This window comes from Choloepus didactylus, chromosome 2 (assembly GCF_015220235.1).
Source record: "Choloepus didactylus isolate mChoDid1 chromosome 2, mChoDid1.pri, whole genome shotgun sequence".
NCBI classification, from domain to species: domain Eukaryota; kingdom Metazoa; phylum Chordata; class Mammalia; order Pilosa; family Megalonychidae; genus Choloepus; species Choloepus didactylus.
In genome coordinates, this window is record NC_051308.1 from 113,383,978 (window position 1) to 113,408,315 (window position 24,338).

Consider the following 24,338-nt stretch of genomic DNA (forward strand, 5'->3'; position numbering starts at 1 on the left):
ACAAAAACAATCTGTGTCTTTGATGACCACCTCAAAAGGGTGACAAACTTCACAGTGTAACTTGAAAACACACATGGAGATAGATGATGATGTCATGGCATGTTGCCTACAAAAGAAGGACATTCTGATAATCACCTGCCTGAGTATTGTACTCATGGTCTCTCTGCCTGAAATGCTTTTCCTTGGAATAGTCACGTGGCTCACTTCTTCACTTCCTGTGAAGACTACTTTCTCTTACAGGCCTCCATGGACTGTAAAAAGTAAACCCTGTTTCTTTCTTCTCATTTCATTATAGATAACACTGAACATTTGGCAATTTAAAGCCAATTTTAATGAATGGTTTTGTCAGGCATTTTTTTTTTTTGACAGATGCCAGCATCTTCTTAACATCCATCTTTTTTTCATGCAATATACCACAACTACATAAGCATATTTTAGTAATAGTGTCTATACAGAATACAACTCCTGCAGTTTTTCCTGCCATTGCTTTTGCGACCTCAATATAAATATTGCCAATTTATTTAATAATGTGCTAAATGCTGATTTGAATGTCTCTCAATGTTTTCTCCTATTGGGTATGTGTCCATCATCTTTATATTTGCTTGGCTGAACATGTTATACAAAAACAAGCAAAATGGAAAGATTCTCAATAGCCATATTCCTGTTGAGTTTTATCATAAAGATTTCATGATGTCAACCTTTAGAAAAATTCATGAAGTGTGGTTGGTATAATATTTGAAATGTGTTTTTTTAAGTGCATCATCAGCAAAAGATCTTGATTGTATTTCTAAATCAAGGATTTTAGATGACATCCATCTTACAGTGTAAATTGCATGTAATTTAACAAGGTAGTCTCTAGTGGTGTGTATTTTTCTCTCGTATGCAATGTGGACAGCCATTTTAGATATCGTATAAATTTGATTTGTCTGCATTTTTTCCCATAACAATTAGTTATTTCAATTCAGTGTATATCATTTATGATTTATAGTAAAATGACATTTATGTTGGGAAATAGGTGGCATAAAGCTATTTTGTGAAATTTCACTGCATGTACATGTATGGGATTTAACCTAGTCTTAATCACCATAAAAAGTACATCCCAGAGATGCAAACCATAAATGAACTGTAGTATTTTGGGGTAAATCAGAGTTTAATCTTGGGCGCATGGTTTTAATTTTGTATACTACAATCAATATGGTTATTGCCAGTTGAAAAATGATTTAGACCCAGGACAGTATAATTTATTTATCTTAAGTCTGACCATTCTTTTGGGTACAGCAATAATTTTTAAGATGCTCTTTGTTTAACCAGCAATTAGTTTCCAGTATCAAGGACTATTATTTCACCTTTATCTAAAATCAGAGCTTTTATAAATATAAAATCATATAAGAAAACATATACTAAGTGCTAAGATTAGCTTTGAAATGATGTTATGATTCAACATACGACTTGTTCAACACTTGTTAAAACAACTTCCCCTTAGTGTTACATTTAATGCAATTAGCTATAGTACAATTTTGTGTGAATAAAATTTAGCATAACTAAAAATAATATATAAAGGATAAAGTGGATCCTGTACAGAACTATGATTGCGTTAATATTGGAATTTTTGAGAAGGTTAATTAATCATACTCACTCTCTCTCCAAACTCTGAATCAGTCGAAACAGAGATGTTGGTTTAATGTAGAGGATTGGTTAAACAGAACGGTGGAGAATGAAACTTGTACCACTACTAAATGGACTTTATAATGTTTACTCCAAAGTCTGAACCGTGGGACCTGCATTGGGACAGAACTAGGTGCACACCCACCCAGTTACCTGAAGGTGAACACAATTGAAAAATCCAGACATATGAAGGTAAAACTCTTGCCATTCCACCTATCCAATCACTCATGCCTTTCACAGTGGTAAAGAATGAGTTTGAGACAAAAGACTTTAATTTAAAGTCTTAACTGAGGCTAGAATGTGAGGAGACAGTAACATTTCCCTTTAATTCAATAAAAATGCCTAAAAAATAAAATATACACACTGAGAAGTTACAACAAGATTTAATCTGAGATTTGCCAAATAGACTGAGAGCCTGGTGATATCCAAGGTGTATTTATCACTTGTTATCTGACACTTCTGAATAAACACACTAATTGTCATCACAGTGTTTTAAATACATACACACACAAACAACCCAAAGACCCTTGAAATACCTCTCTGGAATCCTATTATTCTTTATGTCACAGGTTGAAAACCATTGGTCTAGAAATTCTCTTGCTTGAACTAAGCATTGGGATATAAAGGAAGTTGGTCAGGCCCATCTTAATTCTAACCCACAAAGCTATCTGTGCCGTAGGTGCCCCTGGCCAATCAGGACTTAGTGATTTATTTTGGTTTGAGAGGATGGCCTGGAGCAGCAGTTCGCAATCTGTCTTCTGCTAGGATACACCTAATGAATGGCATTCATATGTGAGATACTCCACTGCATGAACCCAGATGTTTTTATAACTGTGGCTTAGTTAATCTAAGCTGTGGACTATGTGAAATTTTGGTGTGTTGGTCGTAACGCCATCTCCGTCTCCCATCAACGTGAGAGGCACCAGCGTATCTCGATACCGCGGTTAAGAACCATAGTCCTAGAGGAAGGGCAGAAGGCATTGCTATTGCCTGCAAACCAATGAGGAATCGAAAAACCACAACCAAGGACCAGCTGCAAATTTATGTGGGTAGCAAAACCAAGGTCAGAAGGTCTCCTGTGGGTATTGTGCTAACTGTACAATTTTATAAATTGTCATGGTCATGCAGATATGCTCAAGAAGAATTTTTTTCATTGAATTGAGACCCAAGAACTAGTGGGATCTCCCTCTCAAGAATAAGATTTTCCCAAAATCAGAAGGCTCTGGAGGCTGGATTCCAGGGCTGGGAAGCAGAGTGTCCTTGAGGAGCAAAAAGGAACCCCTGTGATGGTGACAACTGCAGTGGCAGCAATGGGACTGTGTTATTTATCTTTTGGAAACATCTCCCATCACCCTCCCTTTGGATCTTTCTTTTCCACAGCCTTTTCAGACTGCTCAGTCACGGGGTCTTCCTCAACAGGGACTCCCCATCTGGCTGGCTCATTGTGGGGGAATCTTCTTAAAGAGTCCAAACTAATGGGTATTCAGCAGAGCTGAGGCTGGGGGGATCACAAACACCAAGAATCTCAGGTACCAGGAAAGAGAATCTTTATTGTTGTACAATGAGGGTTTGTTAGGAAACAGGGTCTTCCCTAGAATTCAGGCCCCCTTTGCCTAGGACAGAGCCAAGGCCTGAGGTTCTCAGCAAAGGAGAGGAATCCATCACCTTCAAAGCTAGGCAGCTCAGTTCAGGAGGAGAGTGAAGAAAATGTGTGAGTGAACAAAGGCATCGATTTGTGGCTGGTCCTTGGTTGTGGTTCTTCGATTCCTCAAAGGTTGCAGGTCAGCAGCAGCCCCTGGAGCCATGGCAACAACTGGAACTTCCAGAGGATTCACTCTCACAGCAGTTGGGACACTGGGGCTGGTGTAGGTGGACTCGTGGAAGCCAGTGAGAGGCTACACAACTGCTGCCTCCACCGCTGGGAACACAGCAGGAGGAGGCTGGAGCGGGGCATGGAGCTGGGCACAAAGCAGGAACCTGAGGGGCCTTAGGGGGACACTTGGGTGAACATTTGGGGATACACTTGGCAGGGAGCTGGCACTTCTGTTTGCTTTGCTGGCAGGACATCTTGGAGCAAGTTCAGTTAATCTGAAAAACAAGGGAAATATTTTGAAAGTCCAGTGAATATAAGTTTTGCTTTTATTAATATTTTTCTATAAAACATGAACTTCTGCAATTGACTCTGTGGCTCCAGGGACCATTTCCTCGCAGCAGAGTAGCCCTGGCGTTTCCTGGCATAGGAGGAATCAGGAAGTGAGTCTGTTAGGATTTAGTAACACCTTCTCCTGCTGATCCTGGTTCTCCCAAGACCCCTGACTTCAAAGGCAGCAGATTAGGGCACTAGGTAGTTACCAAAATCTTAAATTATTTTTTATCATACCCTCTAGTTTATGTGTGCTAGAAACCATATTTTGAGACAGAGTCCTAGGCCTCAGTCCATGACTATACTACTTACCTTCTTCATCTCCCTTTTTTCTCTTGTCTCATGGGTTCTGCCTCTAGTCCTCTTGTCTCATGGGTTCTGCCTCTAGTCCTATTCTTAGCCTTCTGTGGTTGTCTCCTGTCCTACCAACCAACTATTCATCCCCCAATATCTGGTTAATGCCCACCGCTGCTTCTTAGCCACCTCTGTGATTTCCATGAGCCTGGCCTCCTGAAATTACCAGCCAGTTCCCTTTCCCTCCAGCCTGGAGAGGCCTGTCCCATCCAGCTGAGGTGCTGCAGGCCCAGCCACCCCAATGACTGCCATCAGAGCAGTAAGAACACTTACCTTGTCCTCCTAACCTTGGGCAAGTGATGGGAAAGTCAGATGAACTGAAGAGACACCCTGAGCTGAGACCTTTTATACATATTGTGCATCTGACTTGAGGGAATGAGCCACAGATTATGTGAAAGCTGTTTTCCAGCCAAGCAGGTGGGATGACAACTTCCCACATTCCAGCGGCTCTGTCATTCTGTCACTTTGTCACTGCCAGTTCCTTATGAATATCTTTCCAGAGCATCCCTCCCCTCCATAAACTCTAGTAGTATTTCCATAAAGATAAGAAGATCATGTTTTACAAGGGAGTTTACAATAGAATAGCCTGGGGACTGAAATTAGGGTTTCTGGAGGAATCTAAACGATGATTTAGCAGAAATTTGAAAATCTTTAGTGTTGGAGCAACCCAAAGCATAGAGAGGGATTTCTGTAGGTTTCATTAACAGATTTGGAGCCAATTATCTGAGCACCCCTGGGCCACTATAGAGGGTTTGATGTGCCTGATCCAGATACCAAAGTACCTGAATATTGGCCAACAATTCTGTATCACAGAAAAGCCCATCTGGAAAGGGTTTTAGGCCACTTCTTAGACTCCACAAATAGATGAGGGAACTGAGAGGCAGAAAGAGAAAAGGAGATGCCCAAAGTTGTGTAGAGTCTGAACTGGAAGCCAGATCCCTTCACTCTTTGAGAACACAAATCTAGACATCCCTTTTTCTGATCCCAGCCCCTTCTTTTCAACTTGCTTAGTTACATCCACTGGACTCTACTTTCTCCCTGTCCTCCCACTCCCTTCTGTCTCCATACCACTCCCCACCCAGCTTGCTTTCCATAGCCCACCATTTAAACCACCCTGTCAATATAATAAACTTCTTGCACCTTTGGCTGTCAATGCATTTGAGTGACAATACTCCAACCCTGACTGAATCCTGCTACATTCTTCCCTGCTATGAAAATAGACGCAAAAATAAAAAAGACACTTTGACAGGTTGGCACCATTAAAAAATCATCTACATGATCATCTACATGGGCTTAGCCCAAAACATGGCTTGGCCATCCCTATATTCAATACAGCACATGCATAATGCCTTTTCTTCTCTTTTGAATCTCCCAAACCTTCCCCACTGTCCCTAGATAGGTGCTAGTGCCTCTAATTCATGGAGCAAACAGAAATTGTCGAACTTCCAAGCAACGCTTCAAACCTACTTATGCCTGCAGCCACCCTTTGTGTAACTTCCTGTGTTATACAGGAGGAACAGCCCGTTGTCTTTTCTATGCCAGTTCCTACCCCTTTACTCTGGAACCTTGTGTCTTTAGCCTTAGTTATGTTAGTTTCTCCTATTAAATGCTCCCATAATGCACTGTATTCTTTTAATACTATGCTTTATTTATTTTTCAGTATCTGTCATTCTGGATGGTATGGAATCTCAATGTTTGCCTGTGCACTCTTTATCTCCAGAACCTACACAGTGCCACACATAATTCTCACACAGAACCTACACAGAGCCCATGTAGATGATTTTTTAACGGTGCCAACCTGTCGAAGTGTCTTTTTTGTTTTTGCGTCTATTTTCATAGCAGGGAGGAACGTAGCAGGATTCAGTCAGGGTTGGAGTTTTGTCACTCAAATGCATTGACAAGCCAAAGGTGCAAAGAAGTTTATTATATTGGCAAGTATAATAAATAATGTAAGCCCTAAATAAATATTTATTCAATAAATTAATAAGTTATTTGTGGTTGAAGCAAAAGGTATGACCTCCTTTCACTTCGAGAGAGGGAGATGGAGAGAGAGAGAGAGAGAGAGAGAACTTTGGGAGGCCAGGTCAGAGACTTTGGGAGGCCAGGTCAGAGGCAGGCACATGGGGCAGGTGAGGGAGGCTGCTCCCAGGAGGGAGTCAGAAACCCTGGTCATCAGCAAGACCATTGCAATAGAAGTCAGGGTGCTGGTCCTGGCTCTGCACTCCCTGGTGTGTGCCTTGGACAAAAGCCACTTCTCCTCTTTGGGTTTCAGAAGAGTTTGGATCAGATGACCTCAAGTATAGGTTCAACTCTGGATTTGCATTTATGGACATCAGACATCCAGGAAGCTAACACCCAGCCTGGATGCTCCTTTTTCTGGTTTGTTCTCTTCCTTAGACATATTTTAATGGATGGTGGGAGTGGTGGTAAACTTGGTGAAGAGGGGAGAAGTATGGCTGGTGTATGAGTCTGGGAGGATGGGAAATATCTGAAGGTAAGTTACACTGTGAGGGAGGCTATTCATATAGTCCATTCAGTTCATTCCACTTGTTAGAAGAATTTCCTCATTTAATGTCTCGCCTTATTGTACCAAAGCAGAGTACCGTGTAGGTATGTGACTCTTGTCTGACTCTATCTCTCCTGGCTAAGAGTGTGAGATCTATAGGGATGTGAAAAATTGTGTTTTTTCCTTGCAAAGAGCCTGCATTAAATATATTACAAATAATAAATAAGGGTTGGAAAACATCATTCTAGTGTATTAATCTAATATCACCAACAAACTACCAATTCAGTAATGAAAAATAACAGAAGCTCCTTCTTTATAACTTTGCAAACATAATTTTAAAGGCACTAATTCATTTGTTATATGCCTGTTGCATGCATTTATATATCTTTGTGAATTCAAAGATTAAGGAACTTAGGGACCAGTATAAGTGAAATCATACGGAGAAAAGGAAGGAATTAAAATTTCTGCTCAACATTCCATCTGTCTAGCATGTCCTTTGTATTATTATCACAGCACATTTAGTTCTATGAGTTTCTTATTGTTAACCTCATTTCACAGATTTTAAGATGTATGCTCAAAAGGGTTAAATAGCTTATTCATGGTCCAAATACCAGTTTCCTGATTCTAAGACCCATATTTTCCAGGTTCTAAACCATCCAAAGCCATGTACAGTGCAATAGGGAATGACAGAGTCATGAAGAAAGGACTGAGAAGTATCTTGGAGACAAAAGCAGCTCATATTGTCTAGAGGTGTGGCATTCAGAAAAGATGGGGATTTGAACCAAGTCTTGGAAGATAAGTAGGGGTGAGTCAGGAGAGAGTGGAAAACTGACATTCTAGGCAGAGGAAAGAACAGATGTAAAAGCAGAGAGATAGGAAAGAATTTGGTAAGTTCTGGAAACAGGGAGTGGCCATAATATTGAATGTATAAGAGCAAGAAGTGGAACACAGACAGGGCAGAACATGAAGGAAGGTCCTAGAATATTTAATTAGTGGGCTGTGTGGTTTGAGCCTATAGATGAATCATTTCTAAGCTATATTCCTTGGAACCCTGAGTATCCAGGGAGGTCCTATAGGGCTCTTCAAAAGTTTGAGTCCCGTTTAAAATACTTTAATCCCTAATCAATCAATCAAATAATTAATATTACTATTAATACTTAAAATCCTTAATATATTTAATCCTTAAAATATTTAAAATCCTTAAACTGTGGCTATTTGGATTACCTAGGAGGGGAAGCCTGAGCAGACAATGATATGGGTCTTTCACCTATCCCCTGCTGCATCAGAGTAATACCTGTTTTATATATTAGGGGTGTACATAGAATTTAATTTGACACAATTGTGCTGCCCAAAAAGTGTGATCAGAGACGACTGGGGCATCCCTGACCATTTAAGCACAGGAGAGGCATGATCAGATTTACATTTTGTAAAGATTACTCAGGTCAGAAGGCCTTATATTCCTTGACTTGGTTAGTTAAGACACTGAAGTCCATGAAGAAAAGTGAGGCTGCAGGTCTGATGGGATTATCACACCTGGGCTTGGGGGCGGCTTATTAACATGCTTGTAAATAAAGGGACCTGTTGGAAGGTGGTGGGATAAGGCCTGTCTGGGCCCAGCTGGTGCATTCCTGCACTCCGCTCTCACCTGCCCATGTACTTCATCATTGTTCTGCCCGCCCGATTCAAGGATTCAGGGATGCTGGAGATTCCTGCCGCATGTCCTAATAGGAGGGCGAGGTACCAGTCAGGCCAGCATTGGCATCCACGAGATTCTTATCAAGCTAATTCCTCAGTGATGAAGGGAAGGAAAACAAGCATCTTCCTCCTGCCTGATCATTCAGGTCTCTGTACATCCCTGTTGTGGGCTAGAACCTCAGTGCGTGGGTAGAAGGTGTGGGCCTGACTCTCACAGCCAGAACTGGGAGAGGGTTCATGGTCTTCGTCAGGGCAATGAGATTCACACCCGGGCCACTGAGGGACTGATGCTGCTGGTGCTTCTCCTGGTGCAGAGGAACTATCATGACCCATGTTCACTGACCTGGCCATACAGGTCTGTGCCCAGCTTGGTTAGTGGGTGGGCAAGAAGAAGGGGCAAGACCTTCTCAGCACAGCACACTCCCCTTACTTCTAGGAGATGGCCTCAAAGCCAATTTCCTCATCACGTCTGTAAAGCTTAGGCTACAGACAGAGATCCAGCATGTCTAATATAGTGATTGAAAGAAATACTGAGAGCAAAGAAACTAGCATATTGAATGCCTAACATTCCATAGGTGCTCTGTAAGCTGTAGTTATAATTAGAAATATTATGTTACTTAGTTTGGCCCCAAGTATTTCCTAGCTGCTGAGTCCTTTTCCTGTGGGATTAGGGAATGCACGCCAGGATCACGTGGGCACCAGCACTGTGGCCTGTCTTTTCTCTCAAATTCCCAGTTGCAGAAAGCTCCCTGGGGCACAGGCCCAGTCTGACACAGCTGTGGGTCTCTCACCTTCTCAGGGCCTCAGTCTCTTTACTTGTAAAGTGCTGTTGTATTTTTCTTGATCTTGGAGGTAATTATGAAGCACTGTGCTTGGGGCTAGTCTACATCACATTACCCGGCTGACTTCCTTACTTTTTATCTCTGACAGCAGCCACGATGATCTTTCTCCTGTTGAACAAATTGAATGATTCCCTTTTGGATCCCAGATTCCAGGCTCACCCTAATTTGACCTCAGTGAATGAAGCACTAGCCAAAACATGCTATTATGGGTTTATGTTGGCAAATGTCACCATGAAATGATGCCTTTTGGTCCTAAGCCAAGAGGGGATGGAGAGAGCTCATCTTGCCTAGCCTTTGCTTCCAGGCAATGCTATCAAGAAGGTATTTCTAAAATCTTCAAGAAAGGAGACCCCACAGGCTATAATAACAGCTTTCTCCCTCCTATTTAACTCACCCCTTCCTGCAGGTGTTCAAGGCCATCTCTCCCACCCAGTGAGCAGAGCAGCTCTTAGTTCCATTACCCTCCCATTCTTAGAGACTCCTGGACTGATAGCGTCTATGATTCATCACAACCCCAGCTAATGATGCACCATTGTTCCTTCCACTGGGACAAAAGGAGATGACCCAGGGGACTGTATCCTTCATCCGGTGATTAACACATCTTAAAGGAAAAGGCAGGGAGGGTGAATTCCTTTCATCACCACCCCTCACCTCAAGGTCTGCATCCAGTTGAAGGTGGCTCAGTGGTGTCATATTTACCTAGGAAGGCCAATGCAGTCAACTCTGACAACACAAGGTGGGGTGGCTTTAAGAAATCTTGGGCAAGCTGCTCAGACTTTCTGGGCCAGTGCCCTCATCTGCAAGGAGGCCTCTCTGTTCTGTCACTCTGTGAGCCTGTTGTTGTCAGCAGTTCATACTTTAAGAGGTGTGGCCATGCAAGGGGAACTTCTCACATCCCCACATTTGAACAATGTTTCACATGTTTTATTTTAATCTGTTAAAAACCCTGTGAGGTGGATACTATTATTTATGGAAAAACTGCATATTGTAGAGTTTAAGAGTAAATGCAGATCACACAGTCTCTAAGCTCCAGAGCAATGGGTCTAACCCCTCAAGGAATTGCATGAAACAAGGAAGTTGTCCTTTCAGTCTTTCTCTTGGTGTGGTTTATAAATCAGGAATTCCAAAACCTGCCTCTTCATTTGAGCCATCTGGGAAGCACTTTTAAAATGCAGATTCCTGGTCCCCAACTAAGACTTCCTGAATCATAATCTCTTAGGAGCGTGCTCTGAGCATTTGGATTTTTAAAATACTCCCCTGGTGATTCTGCCTAGTTAGGGAATCAGATTCCTGGGTTGTACTAGCATTACCATAGAACTATAGCCAGCCCATAGAACTCTTTGGTAACAACATACCCTCAGCCTCCTGCTACCTTCCTCCTAGCTCCTCATGGGATCTTCTTGAACAACTGAAAGCTGTAGGGAGCACAGACAACTCAAAAAATCATTCAGCCTGGGAGGCGGCCTTAGCAAATATCTACAGCAGTTTTCTAACAAGTTTCTATCAAATTTTCTATTTCACATCTCCTCTCTTGCCTACCTAATTATGAGTTTTCTGGCCTAAATTAAATACTGTTAATTGGATAACTCATTACTTCACAAGGTAATCATTTATTTTCATACTGTTCTCTGTTAGAATTTTTTCCCCAATAAATGCATGGGAGCAAATAATTTAAAAAATACGGATAATAATACCTCAATAGTCCTTGACACATAGTTGATGCTTCTTAGAGTTTTGTTGAGTGCAAGAATTAGTTACATAATGAAATACTTCATTTGGCTTGGTTATATACCTTCATTTCACAAATGAGAGTTGAAGCTCAGAGAAATAGTCTTACCCGAGTCACAGAGTTAAATAGTGGCAGAATCAGGGCTAAACCTACAGTCAATTGATTTCCAACCCAGTGTTCATGCTTGGGGGCAGGAGGAGAGAAGGAGAGCATATCCATTCCAACACAATACTCTTGGGAGCACAGCATAGTGGTTAAAGGATTAGTATTTGGAGTCAGATCACCTGGCTTCAAATCCTTGTTCCTTCACATTCTTGTACAATTTCGGAGTTGCCACTTGACCTCTCTGTGTCTCAAATTCTCATCTGTAAAATGATAACAATTGTATCTACCTCAAAGAGTCAGTAGTATGACGGTTAAATGGGCACTATGCATGCAGTTTGTGGTGGTTTGAAGCTGTATGTACTCCAGAAAAACATATTCTTGAATCTAATCCATTCCTGTGGTTGTGAACCCTTTGTAAGTAGGACTTTTTTGATGAGGTTGCATCAGTTAAGGCCTGATCTACCTCACTTAGGATGGGTCTTAATCTTATTACTGGAATCCTTAGGAAGAGAATGAAATTCAGACACAGGGGAAAAAGCCACAGAAGCAAGAAGCTAAAATCAACAAAACCCAGAAGAGAAGGCAGAGACCAGCAGATGCCTCCATGTGCTGTGCCATGTGACAGAGGAGCCAAGGATCACCAGCAACCAGTCTTTGGGAAGAAAGCTTTGCCTTTATGATGCCTTGATATGGACATTTTCAAGATCTCAAAAATATAAGCAAATAAATTCCCATTGTTTAACTCAATCCATTTCATGGTATTTGCTTTGAGCAGCCTACGAAACAGGTTAGATGTTAGATGATGGATAGGCAGGGTGGTGAATGCAATAGTAAGAAACTCATATTTTTCAGGCCCCTCATCTGATTTAGGCATCATTTCAACCCTAGGATGAAGCTATTTTTATTATCCACATTTATGGATGTGTAAACTGCATGCCCCATGTGCTGACCAAAACTATTTTTCTCTTGACTAAGCTGTCAGCCTTACTCCTAGCAACATCCCTACCCACTTCCTCCCCTGGCCTGACTACCTTGAAACCCATCTTTCAGCTATGGGCTGCAGAGAAAAATAACTAGAACTGCAGGAAAATAAAAGAAAGAAAGGAAAAAAGACTTTAAACCCTGCCTGTTCTAAATATCAAACTCATCCCCGACCTCCCTCTCCTCTCTTCTCCTGACCTGCTCCTAACTATGTAGTTCCTTATCCTTTCCTCCTGTCTCCCAGCCCTTACAGACTCCAAGTGGCCTAATTACCGTAAAGGAAAACATTCAAAGCCAAGTGTTCTAATCTCAAACTTTAAATCCCTCACCCATCTCCATGAAACGAAATCGTCTTAATTGCAGCCTCAGTAGATCACTCACCCACCCGAGTGATCAATCCCCCTTACTATCTTCCAGTGCTTTTCCTCCAACCCACTCCTAGCCCTTAAAGAGCTGGCCATCCTTTGTTTTCATGGAGTTGAGTTCCACTTTCTCTCCCCTGCTATAGGAGCCCCTGAATGAAGTCATCCTTCCCTGTTTAACATTGTCAGATGCAGTTTGTTTCTTTGAGAGACAAGCTATGGCTAGACCTGTGAGAAATTCTGTTTTTGTTTGTTTTGTTTTTCTTTTTGCATCTGCTTTCTTCGCTTTCTTGTATATTGGTTTACACCCCCTGTCCTCCCCCGCATCACCATCAACATTGTATTTTAATATGATGAATTTTCTTAATGCGAGACAGAACAACAGCACTTTGCATGCCATCTGTTTGTTTGTTCAGGAGTGTTGTTAATTGTATAGCTGAACATTGCAGGCAATTTCTTTTAGATTCTATTGTAAGGACAGGCTTGTCCTTTCCTTGAAGGCAGAAAACAAGAAGTATGCAACCATTTGTCTCTTTATATTCTTGCTGCAAGGAAACTCAGAACCAAAGAGTAAACTACTATATGGCAACTATGTAGGTCTTTATAGAGTATTTGCACTCTTTTCCCTACCCCTTTCTGCTTTCCTACTCCTATTTTTGTGTCCGTGGTGCTATGCTTCCTGCTGCCTGGTTCACAGAGAAACTCCTAACTGGTTTTGATCTTTGCCTCAGCATGGAGTGAAGCTCTGCTGTGCCCACAATCCTATACAAGGTGTCCACAACTTCACTGTGTGCCTAAACCATAGGATGGAAGTCGGTTCACAGAAAACAAGTTTGTTAAAGTGCTGTGGCTGGAGGAGAAAACTGGTTAGAGTCTACAGGACAAAATGCAATCAAGTATAGATGATCTCTGGCAGGTGGAGGTCCCAGGAATGACCGACTATTTCTATGCAGTGCCTTGTTCTGCTGGGTGCCCCTGCTGTTACTCTGCCCCATCCCTACGTCAAAGACCCCAACTTCTAGGATCCTGACCCACTCTTTCTCTCCTCTGCCAGGTTAAAGTGTTATGTGGCCTCTGGAGGCAAGAAAAAGTTTCTCATTCAGCATGCATGGGCTCCTAGGTATTTCACAATTTTGTTTTCAAAGTAAAGGACACAATACATGGATTATTGAGCTGAATGAATAAGTGAATGTGTCGCAGTTAGTGGGAGCCAGTTTGTCAATATTGGAGGAGGTGGTTACAGATAAGCAAAAGTAGGCAGCTAGAATAAAATACGGGATAATGATTTAGAGTTAAGACATCAGTATGAACTCATGTTTAAGTTAATGTAGGTGCAGATGGATAAATATAGAAATAATTACAGGTAGGTGTGTATACACTTATTAGTATACAAACATATTCCCAAGCTCTGTCTGCTGAGAGGGTCTAGAAGCAATAGCACCCCAGCAGCAATGGACACCAGCACTCAGATCTTGGTTTTCAATACCATTTGCCAATAAAAGGAGCCAGAGTTCATTGGAGAAAAGGCCGATTCTAGGTCTGGGTCAGAGGATACACCATATCAGCCTGAAGCATCCTGTAGTGCCGAAGAGTAAGGAAGTGCTCCATAAACAAACTGATTGTGGATTATCAAACTTCAAAACAGGTTATGTCAAAGAGACACAAAGCCAAAGGAAAGAGCTCCTGATGGTCAAAACTGGAACAAAGTGGGCAAAAAAAATTAATAACATAGTTTTGGATTATAACCCAAAGTTTAAAATAATTCTGTATCCAATATTAATGAGTCCATAATTGCATAAATAGATGATTGAATAAATAAATAAATGGAGAAGAATGGACAAACCTCTCAGACAGAAGAATTCCAAATCATATATGTAGATTCTGCCCCTTCAAGGAGGGGGAGCATGGCTCCCTGCTCCTTACGTGTGGGTTGAGCATAGTGACTTTCTTCCAAAGAGACAGTATGGAAACGGGGGAGGGGGGGGCGGGGAGTGCGTGATTTTGCAGTGGAGATACCTGAGCAACGTTAACATCAATGTGATGAGAATGACACTTTATCTCCGTGATCTTCTTCCCCAAAGGTATAATCCCATTCTAATCATGAAACAGTCTACAAATACTTGACCAGCACTCTTCAAAACTGTCAAAGTCATCAAATCAAGTAAACTCTGAGAAACTGTTACAATCTACAGGAGCCCAAGGAGGCATGACTACTAAACGTAATGCCATATGCTGAATGGGATCCTGGAATAGAAATTATGTAAAAACTAAGAAATGAGCTACAAAGAGCAGTCCTTTTTTCCAAAGGTAGACTCAATTCCTTATACCAGTTTGGAATGAATTGAGTGATGACAACTGATATTCCCAACAGATATTGTTACAGGGAAAGGTGGAGGTAAAATTACCTTAGAGAAAGGAATTTTACCCTGCCTTGTCCAATTGAATTATTCTAATGGTAGATGGTCGGAATATTTACCAGCCCTAATTCATTGGACACTGGCAGATAAACATGAGTCAAGGAAAGTCAAGGAAAAAAAATATATTTTCTATGTATATTGATATTTTGCTATGCAACTTTAGCCCATAATTGAATTCATGCATTGCAGGCATTTTCTAATATGTTGAAGATTATGGATCATGGATGACACAATAATTTATATGACAGATCTCTATTTTATAAATATGTAATGTAATGAGGAAAGCAATCTTTCCTTTTTAATGAAAACCTTAATGTGTCAATACCCCATATAGATAATGTTTGACATTTAGTGGTTACCAAAATATATTAGTATGTTGCTGAACATACGTATGCCTTAGCAATGGACATTCTGTATTCTGTGGGATGATGATCTAACTTGAAATAGAATATGCTTTTTTTGTCAGTGAGTTTAATGCCAGATTTCAAATATGGAGTTAAGTGGTGCTTTCACAATCCCAACATTTTTAGTTAAGAATCATGTAAGCTAATACACTGCACTTATTCTTTTGTATTTTACAATGCATTTAATTATCTTTTGCATAATTCTTTGTACTAAATCAGCATGTAACAACCAATTTACATGGAAATAAATTGAAATGTGATAACTATTATGCTTAAAAAAATATAGTACACCCCAACATTACCAACAACTAACATTAATTGAGCTAAATACATACTAAATATGTTACCTACAATACAAAATCCCATCCACAGCCTTAGGGGGAAGACACTATTATTTTGCCCTGTTTTTAGATGAGCAAACTGAGGCATTAAAAGGTAAGGAAATTTGTATAAGTCACAGAGTTACCAAAAATTTTAAATGGGTTTCACTTAACAGGTGTCAGAACTTGCACTCACTGTGCTAAGGGAGATTTAGCCTGGGACCCTTACATATGTATGCAAAAAAGGGATGGAATTTTATTTATTTTTAGAATAAAAGTAATATATCTATGTGAAAATTTTTTAAAAACAGGAAATCCAACAGGTGATAATATGAAAAAATTAAGTCTCTCATGAAATAATGTGCTTACACATTTATTTCTGTCCCTCCATTCAGCAGTGTCTACTTACTCGTCCAGAGAAAGATAAGGGATTATGTTCACAGGTATCCTCCTGCTTCTCCTTCCACCTTCTTTAACCATGGTTTTATATTTAATACTTTTATTGGCTGCTTCTATACCTTTAAATACTATAACCAAAACTATTTTTTCATCCATCAAGTTGTAAGCAATATTTCAGTGTTTCTTAACTTCCCACTGAATCAGAGAGGAAATTACCTCAGGGTGATTTTATTTTAATACTTTGTGACATCTTTATGTGAATTAATAAAAGCGGTGACTTTTTATTATTAGGCTATATCATTAACTTTACAATGTTCAGTAACTAAATATGATATGTTAGACATTGTGAACCCAGTAGCTGTTGGAAATGTTTTGTAATTAGGGAGTGAGCCAGGTCAGCGTCACGAGAGGTTGACCGTGGGGCCAGCCTGCACTTGCCTTGACTGGAGGCCCTGGAAAAGCAGGGCACCCTGAGACAATGCGTAGCCTGGAGACGGGTGGCTGGGCCCCAGTTCAGTTTCCTTCAGCCACTTGATCGCTGGAAGACTGGAGTCAGTACTTGTTAAGGGACCTCAGAGTGATGTTAGGAAATGTTCGCTGAGGGTCTGTCAAAGTCACTGGGTGACATCTTTTAAACATCTAGCAACTCAGATAAAGGCATTTTTTTAAAAAAATCACATGTTCTTTATGTGGTCCATACAACCCAGCATTTAAAAAATTAAAAAAAAATTATATGAGAACATATTAAAGAGCAAATATACATGAAGTTTCTGTCAAAACAATTTTTTGAATTAGGAAACATTAAAAATACATAAATATTTAACATTCACTAGAGCATAAAGTTACAGATATTTTGGAAAGAAAAATAATTGTGCCACTAACCTAATTTTGCAGTTCCTATAAACTTAAAAAAAATCTGTAAGTAAGACAATTTTGTACAAAATATGAAGTTTGCATTTGTATTACTTATTACCATAAAACACAGATATAATGTATGTATAATGTTAAAATGAAACAATATTAAAGCCACACTAAAAAGACACTCATAATATTGACATTGCTGATACATAGACATATTTTAGAAAATGTAAAGATGTCAAGCACACAACTTTATGAAGAAAAATTATCATCAAATTATTAGTTTATTTTCAATGGAGTATTTTTTTGAAATCTGTTTAATACAGATTAAATAGTGTGTTTTATATAACAATACATATGTTGAACAATTAGCATACAGAATCCAAGTACTGACTAGGAAATAGTAAATAATATTCTTGTCAAAGAAAATTGGTTTCTCTCTCTTTCAAAAAAATTTTTTGGCTTGGTGAATACTTTTCTTCAACGAAGAATAGAAATAAAACCTAAAAAAAGATGCTTTTATGTGTTAAGCTTTACATAATCAACCAAACATTGATATTTTGCTTTTTCTTAGGGTCATATGGGATTCTTTCCAGAAACCTCTCACACAAACATACCAAACACTCAAAATTGAGGATATCTGAGAACCTATGAGTTAAGAGTGGAAGTTCAAACAATCATGTTTCAAAATAAATGCCACTGCTTTATACAACATAAAGCATTATTTTTCCCTCAAAAAGAAAAGGCATCTAAACTTTATAAAAATTACTGAGTTCATGATAGTAAAATCGATAGAGACTTGTTAAGTTTTTCAGGAAATGTTTTTTCTCTCAAAGTGGACTTTTTCCACTTTTTGCTGGGCAATATCTCAATATAGTACTTGCTCTTGCTTTGTAATAAAATAAATCGCTTCCCCCAAAATGACTTTCTTAAATGGAGGTATTTTAATTGCACCCAAAACGCGATCTTTCTGGAGAGTCTAAAAAACTCTGTATAATCTTTGACAATTGTAGAATTCCAATTCTAAAACTATATCCAAAGAAAATTTCTAAGACTTATCATCAATGAGATGGTTTATTTTACCATGTCTAGACAGCAAAAAAGTGGAAACAACATAAGGGCCCAATATTTGGGAACTAGTTATGTAAATGATGGTGCTCATGTACACAATAGAGTATAATAGTGCTGATCAACATTCAGTAACAAGGACAAGTATTGAAAATTATACTGAGTGAAAAAGTAGATTATAAAATATATTGAAATGACCACAATTTTTGATTCTTACCAAGTTTGAAAATAAATGTATAAAAATTTTGACTGTGGTTATTCTTAGGTAACAAGATTTTAGGTTGCTCTTATCTCCCTTTAGCTTATTTACATTAACAGATCTATACATGTATTCATATATATGTTTTATGAGAAAAAGTACACATATAAAAGTATAATTATATGTAATTATGAGCCACATCTGTGATGGTTTAAAGCTGTATGTACCTCAGAAAAGCATGTTCTTAAAGTTAATCCATTCCTGTGGGTGTGGACCCATTGTAAGTAGAATCTTTTGATGAGGCTACTTCAGTTAAGGTGTGATCCACCTTGTTCAGGGTGGGTCTTAATCTTTTTACTGGCCTCCTTTAGAAATAGAATGAATACAGAGAGAGAGAGAGAGAGAGAAAGCCATGGAAAATGGAAACAAGAAGCTGAAAGCATTGAAACCTGGAAGAAGAGGGAAAGGTCAGCAGGTGCCGCCGTGTGCCTTGCCATGTTGCAGAGCAGTCAAGGATCACTGGCAACTGGTCTTCAGGAAGATAGCCATGCCTTGATGATGTCTCAATTTGGACATTTTTCTCAGCCTCAAAACTGTAAGCTAATATATTACCATTGTTAAAACCAACCCATTTTATGGTATCTGCTTTCACCAGCCTAACAAACTAAAACAATATCTATATATAGATATATTATAATAGTAGTAAAATCAGCTCCCTAAGGAGGATTGCTAAGCTCTGGAAATGGACATCCTGTGCATTGGAAATGATGGAGAGGCTGATATTCTGCCCTGAGCCATTGCAAGTTAATCTATTGGGTTGAGTACTTGGTGAAAAACAAAGTGGTTTTGGTGTCCCATCCCCCCCCCCCCGAAAGGACAGATCAATTAAAATTCTTTATATGGAACTTACATTGATAAACAACGTAGTTGAGCCTCTAGCCCCCTGCAGACCGCTGTAATTCACATCAGGTCTGCCCTTACTCAAGTTCTGTAGACCCTAGGCTTGGACTCAGACTTTCTCCAGAAATACAAACATTTAGTAGCCTGAGCTTTATACCTTAAGCTCAGTAAACTCACCTGATTTGAGCTTTCATAAGGAATTGAGGTTATGAACAGTCCGTCTTTTATCATCTCATACCTGGCATTCCAGCCAAACTGAAATTCATGACATTGGCAAGTACCACATTTGCAGTGCATTTATTTATGCTGTATATTCCTCCTAGAAGACTCTTCTTACTCACTCCACCTCCAAGTACCAAAGTACACCCACCTTTAAAGGCTCTGTTTACATGTTACCTTTCCCAGGAAGTCTGCTTTCCCCTCTCCCTGCCAAGTGAGATGCTCTCTTCTTCCCTGAACTCCTTTTCTGAGGCCACTCACTACCTTTGATCCACACCATCAGAATGAGCTTCACCCTTCCATCCTTGACCTTTTGTACTTCAATTATTCTTAAAGCTCTTTCGGAGAAAAGTGAGTAGTAAAAATAAGCAAATCAATCAGGTTAAAAATATATTTATTAATTCACATATTTCAGTCTAGATCATTGGTTGTTTTTCCCACTGGACTGTAAGCTCTTCTAGAGCAGAGACAAATCTCCTACTTACATCTGAAAAACACAAAGCTCAATACACAACAGACGCTCAACATATGTTTATTGCATTGAGACCTTCAGTGACATAGATTGATGGCTGTGAGGATGCTGAGAGCTAAGACATAAATCCCAAACCATTTGTCTCTTCAAAACATTGTCAGTTGTCTTAGGAGGAAAGAAGGAGAGTGGCATCTTCTTGAGCAGATCGCATCATACCTGAGCAGAGACTCCAAGAACTCACAGAAGCCATGGTTCCAAACAGAGAAGCTTAATTGTTTCTGAGATGAAGGTGTAGGTAGAACACAAAAGCAGAGGTGCTGCTTGGCCTAGTTCTCTCCTCTCAAGTACCAGGGTCCAGGAAGTGATGCTCTGTCCTCCAGGAGAGGTAGAGGGCCTGGGCTTCCAAGCAGAGTAAGTACATGGCCTGAGCAGGGAGGGAGTGGCTGTGCCTGTGCCCTCTCTGTGCTGGACCCTCAGTCCCCTTAACACTCCTTCTCTTTGCAGTGGTAGACGGTGCCTCCACTGAGGCAGCGGGGCTTTCGGCGAGCCCTCCTAGGGAAAGCCTGGCTCTGGGCCTGGGGTCTTTGAGAACCAAGACAACAACTTCCTGAAGAGGGGCTGTAACAAGGAGCAGAGCAGGGGGCCAGGCAGGGGTTTGGGCATTGGGGAGGGGAGCATTTTGGAGCATTTGCAGGCTCACAATATTGCTGCTTCTGCTGTGACATTGCTGGGATAATGTGCTGAAACTGGAAGGAAAAAGAGCAGGTGATCAGATCAGAGACCAAGGGAGCTGGGCTGTCTGTTTCTCTTCTCCATAAGCTGGAGGTGTCCAAAATGGAGACTAGCACCTACCGCCTGTTGAAACCCATCCCAGTAGGAAAAAGAAAATAGATTTGAAAGGGCTAAATGTTTGGGGGAATAAATTCTGGTGGGAATTCCCAGGGGACTTGCTTACCAAAAAGCAAGATAATAATTTACTCTTCCTCTTAAAAAAGAAAAATAAACTGTCACCTACTTCAGCTGACAGCTTATTTTTCCCAAACCAGTGTCCACCATGGTCAAAGGTAAAGGAAGCAGAACTCCAGACCTTAGAACAAGAAGAACCAATCTCCGTTCTTCCCTCACTCAGTCTCATTCTGTCCTAAGATTCCTGTGGCCCAACTGTCTCTTCTCTGTTTCTCTAGCCCTCTAGTTTCCATGGTTTTCTCCCATGTTAGATTATCTGGGGTCTTTTTCAGGGACTCCTTTCCCTTCTCCCTACCTCAAACCTCTCCTACCTGGCTTGTTGCCTCCCTGGGAAGACACAAGAGGAGAGACCGAGACTGTCTCGGCAGCAGCTGAGTTAAGGACATCCACATGTCTCTCCACCCAGATATAACCTTACCCTAGAGGAAGATGTGTGGACACAAGTCATCCCAGGAGGAACTGGAGGCCGTGTGGGGCTAGGAAGGGGGAGATCTTTTTATACAGTGCTCCAGCTGAAGCCTCCAGGCTACATGTAGTTGGAGGGTAGCTGTGGGGCAGATGATCTATCCTGATGTTTCACAACTTCCAGGACTGGATTCCTACTCACAGCTGTGATGTAGGCAAAGGGATTCCTATGTGAGTGAGTGACCAGTGGCCTGAAGTGAGTACAGTGACCAAGTCTAGGTGACATCCCCGGGGTGCTGAATGGGGACCAGACTGCTGTTGAGTTCCATCTTGGATTGAAGAGGGAAGATCAGGTTCAATATCACCCAGGGTCTGAGGAAGATCCTTTGTGTCCAACTCCACCCTTCACCCATGCCTTTCAACCTCCAGCTCAAGGCTATTGCCTACATAGAGACTTGCCTGACTCCCCATCCAGATCCAAGTTCTTCCTCCTCTGAGCATCTTAGATTCCTCTCACATACTTTATAGTTGCTCTGGGTCATGATGGCCTGGATACCTGTCCTATTTCCTCTATTAAACAGTTCCTTGATGACAGGGACCTTGTCTTTATCACTTCCGCATTCTTAGAGTCTGATATTGTGCCTGACACAAGAAGATGCTCATTAATATTTGTTGAATGAGATGATCTTCATGCCATTAAATAGATGTTGTGTTTTGGGAGGACAAAAAATAGGAGGGAAATAAAATCCAGCTCATTTTCCTTTTCTGGATCAGATCCTGATTTTTGTTTTCATCATCCTCACCTAAGACATCTCTGAACACCCTTTCATAAATGGTACATAATTTCATAAATTATGCAACTGGACCTCAACTTACATAATAGGGTGGAGAGTAAACATTTGTAAACCCTGTTCTCTCTTAAATGCCAAAGGGAAGCTGCTCACCTAATTACCAAGAAGCCTCCCAGAGTGAAGGCTCTTTATCTTTCTTGAAAATCAATATCATTATAGGTTGGCTGTAACACATATAAACACAGCCCTTCATTTCTGGATGCTTCAGCCTCAGAAGTGCTGCTAAGATGCACAGTTAAGCAAAGAGGAACTAATGAAGCACCCTGTTGGTGAGGACTGTGTCTTATATGCCTCCGTATTCCCAATGCCAGACACACAGGAGGTACTCAGGAAACAGCTGAGTAAATGAAAAAGATTAGCAATTACAATGAATAATCTGATTATAGGAGAAGTCCTTGAGGGTCTTCATATCATATATAGGACAAAGGTAAGCAGGTTTTGTGTGTGAGACAGGACATAACTATCTATCCAAGGTGCCAAGAAGGACAAGACCAGAAGAAGAGCAGCTGAGACTCCCAAATCCAAGCAGGACAGGATTGTCGAGGCTCACCTTTTTCATCTGGGAAGGCTCCAAGGAGCAAGTGGGTTTTGAGATGTAGTTCTGAGGAAGGGAGATAAAAAAAAAATCCTTGTGAGTGAAACAGAGGTGGGAGGATGGTATGAAGTTGGTTATGTTTGTGCAGGAGTCTCCTCAGTAGATAAGGACCCTACAGAGAGACTGCCTGACTTTTTGGGACTTGAGAATTAGACTTCTGCTTCCTCCTCCTTTTCCTCATTCTACTCCCCCTCAGGCATCAGAAATAACCTTATGAGCCCTCAGAAATGCTTTGGATGTGTTGAGCATTAATGGGAGGGTTGTCGCTCTTACCTCAATGCACTGGTTACTCCTTTTCCCCACTTGAAATCTGCACCACATAATCCCACACTTCCAAGACTTCACACATCACAAATGCATTTCCCTGAGGGTTACCTAACACCCACCCTGACCTCATTATCCCTACCTAAGGGCTGAGGGCTCTTTCGGGGTGCACTCAGCTTTCCTGGCCTCTCCTGTATCTCTCCCAGGCCACTCCTCCTCATAATAAATTGTCCACGGAAGTCTCAGGGTCGTCATTTTCAGGACAATGAATTTCACTTGAAGGAAGTGTTGGATTGAACTCCATTAGGAATGGCAATTTCAGTGAAGCAGATTTAGCATGTGACTTTGCCAGCCCATGAGGCTAACCTTCTTGAAGGCCCTGAGCTTTACTGTCCTCCAACTAATCTTACAAAACGAGCAAGTTTCAGGTCATGACCCAGAAATGTAATGTTTTCCTTTTAGTACCACTCTACCTCTCTTCCTGGTTCAGGCTATGTCTATGAGTATGATTCTATTATTTGGTATTTATTAAGCACCTTCTATATACTGGATATAAGGGAGAATAAGGCACCCATCTTGTGCTTCAAAGATTTTATTCTAGGGAGGAGGGAGCCACATTAATAGAGAATTTAACACAGCGAATGAAACCTGGGGGAAATGAAAGGCAGGTAAATTCTGGTTGTAGGTTGAGAACAGAATGCCAACTTAATTACCAGGTTAGAAAGATAGTGTCTTGAGCAATGTAGTCCCCACTATTATTAGAGTCTCATTCTGGTCTAGGGACAGGAACCCATCCCTGGCTAATTGAGAATTTTCCATCCCTCCTTACTCCTAGTCTCTATTCTTGATCCTATTTCTCTGAGCAGCAGATGTCTCCAGGTTTCCAGTCTCACCTGGAAACACTCTGCCTTCCACCTGTCTGGGCTTCCCTTGAATTATTTTCTTTCTAGTACTCCCAATAATTTGGATATTCCTGAAGTAACTAAATAATAACAAGAATCCATGTTTATTTTGCTTTATTTTTCTATGAATAAGTGCTGTGGCTGCTGAATATTCTCCGAGAACTTCCTGCTATCTTCAAGATAAATCTAACCCCCTTTTGCTGGCATTCAAGATCCTGTATACTTGGGCCCTAATCTATCACTTCAGGTTTAGCTCTCCTTCCTTCTCTCTCTCTCTCTCTCTCTCTTTCCCTCCTTCCCTCCCTCCTTTCCTTCTTTCTTTCTCTCCCTTCCTTCCATCCTATGTGTATTAGTTAGGGTTCTCCTTAGAAACAGAATCAATGAGAGGTGTCTCTGATTATCAAATTGTAAAAGTGACTCACGCAACTGCAGGCACGCACGAGTCCAAATTCTGCAGAGCCGTCAACAAACTGTCAACTCCAAGGAAGACGTCCGACGAACTCCTCGGGAAACGAACCGACAACTTTGACGAACTCCTCAGGAAACGAACCGGCAACTTCGACAAGCTCCCCAGGAAATGCTTCACTGAGCAGCTGAAGAAGAAGTGAAGGGTCTCTAACTGTCCAGCTTATAAGCCTCCAACTGATCACCCGGACCAAATCCAGCCAATTGCATTCTCTCACTGTGGAAGCACGTCCCTTGATGAGTCATCAGTCA

General features: G+C 40.9%; 2 protein-coding genes across 2 annotated transcripts; both read right to left on the reverse strand.

Annotated features, from left to right (window-relative positions):
* Window positions 1-3,447: 3,447 nt before the first annotated feature.
* On the reverse strand, window positions 3,448-3,732 carry LOC119525522 (late cornified envelope protein 2D-like). Its single transcript, XM_037824310.1, has one exon. The coding sequence runs from the start codon at window positions 3,730-3,732 to the stop codon at window positions 3,448-3,450; it is 285 nt and encodes a 94-aa protein (XP_037680238.1).
* Window positions 3,733-20,120: 16,388 nt separating this feature from the next.
* LCE6A (late cornified envelope 6A) lies at window positions 20,121-20,363 on the reverse strand. The gene has a single exon (XM_037819091.1). It carries the CDS (start codon window positions 20,361-20,363, stop codon window positions 20,121-20,123), a length of 243 nt encoding a protein of 80 aa, XP_037675019.1.
* Between the last annotated feature and the right edge of the window lie 3,975 nt (window positions 20,364-24,338).

Coding starts and splice junctions, on each gene's coding strand:
- LCE6A (XM_037819091.1), bottom strand. CDS start 20,363: ATGTCACAGCAGAAGCAGCAATATTGTGAGCCTGCAAATGCTCCAAAA.
- LOC119525522 (XM_037824310.1), bottom strand. CDS start 3,732: ATGTCCTGCCAGCAAAGCAAACAGAAGTGCCAGCTCCCTGCCAAGTGT.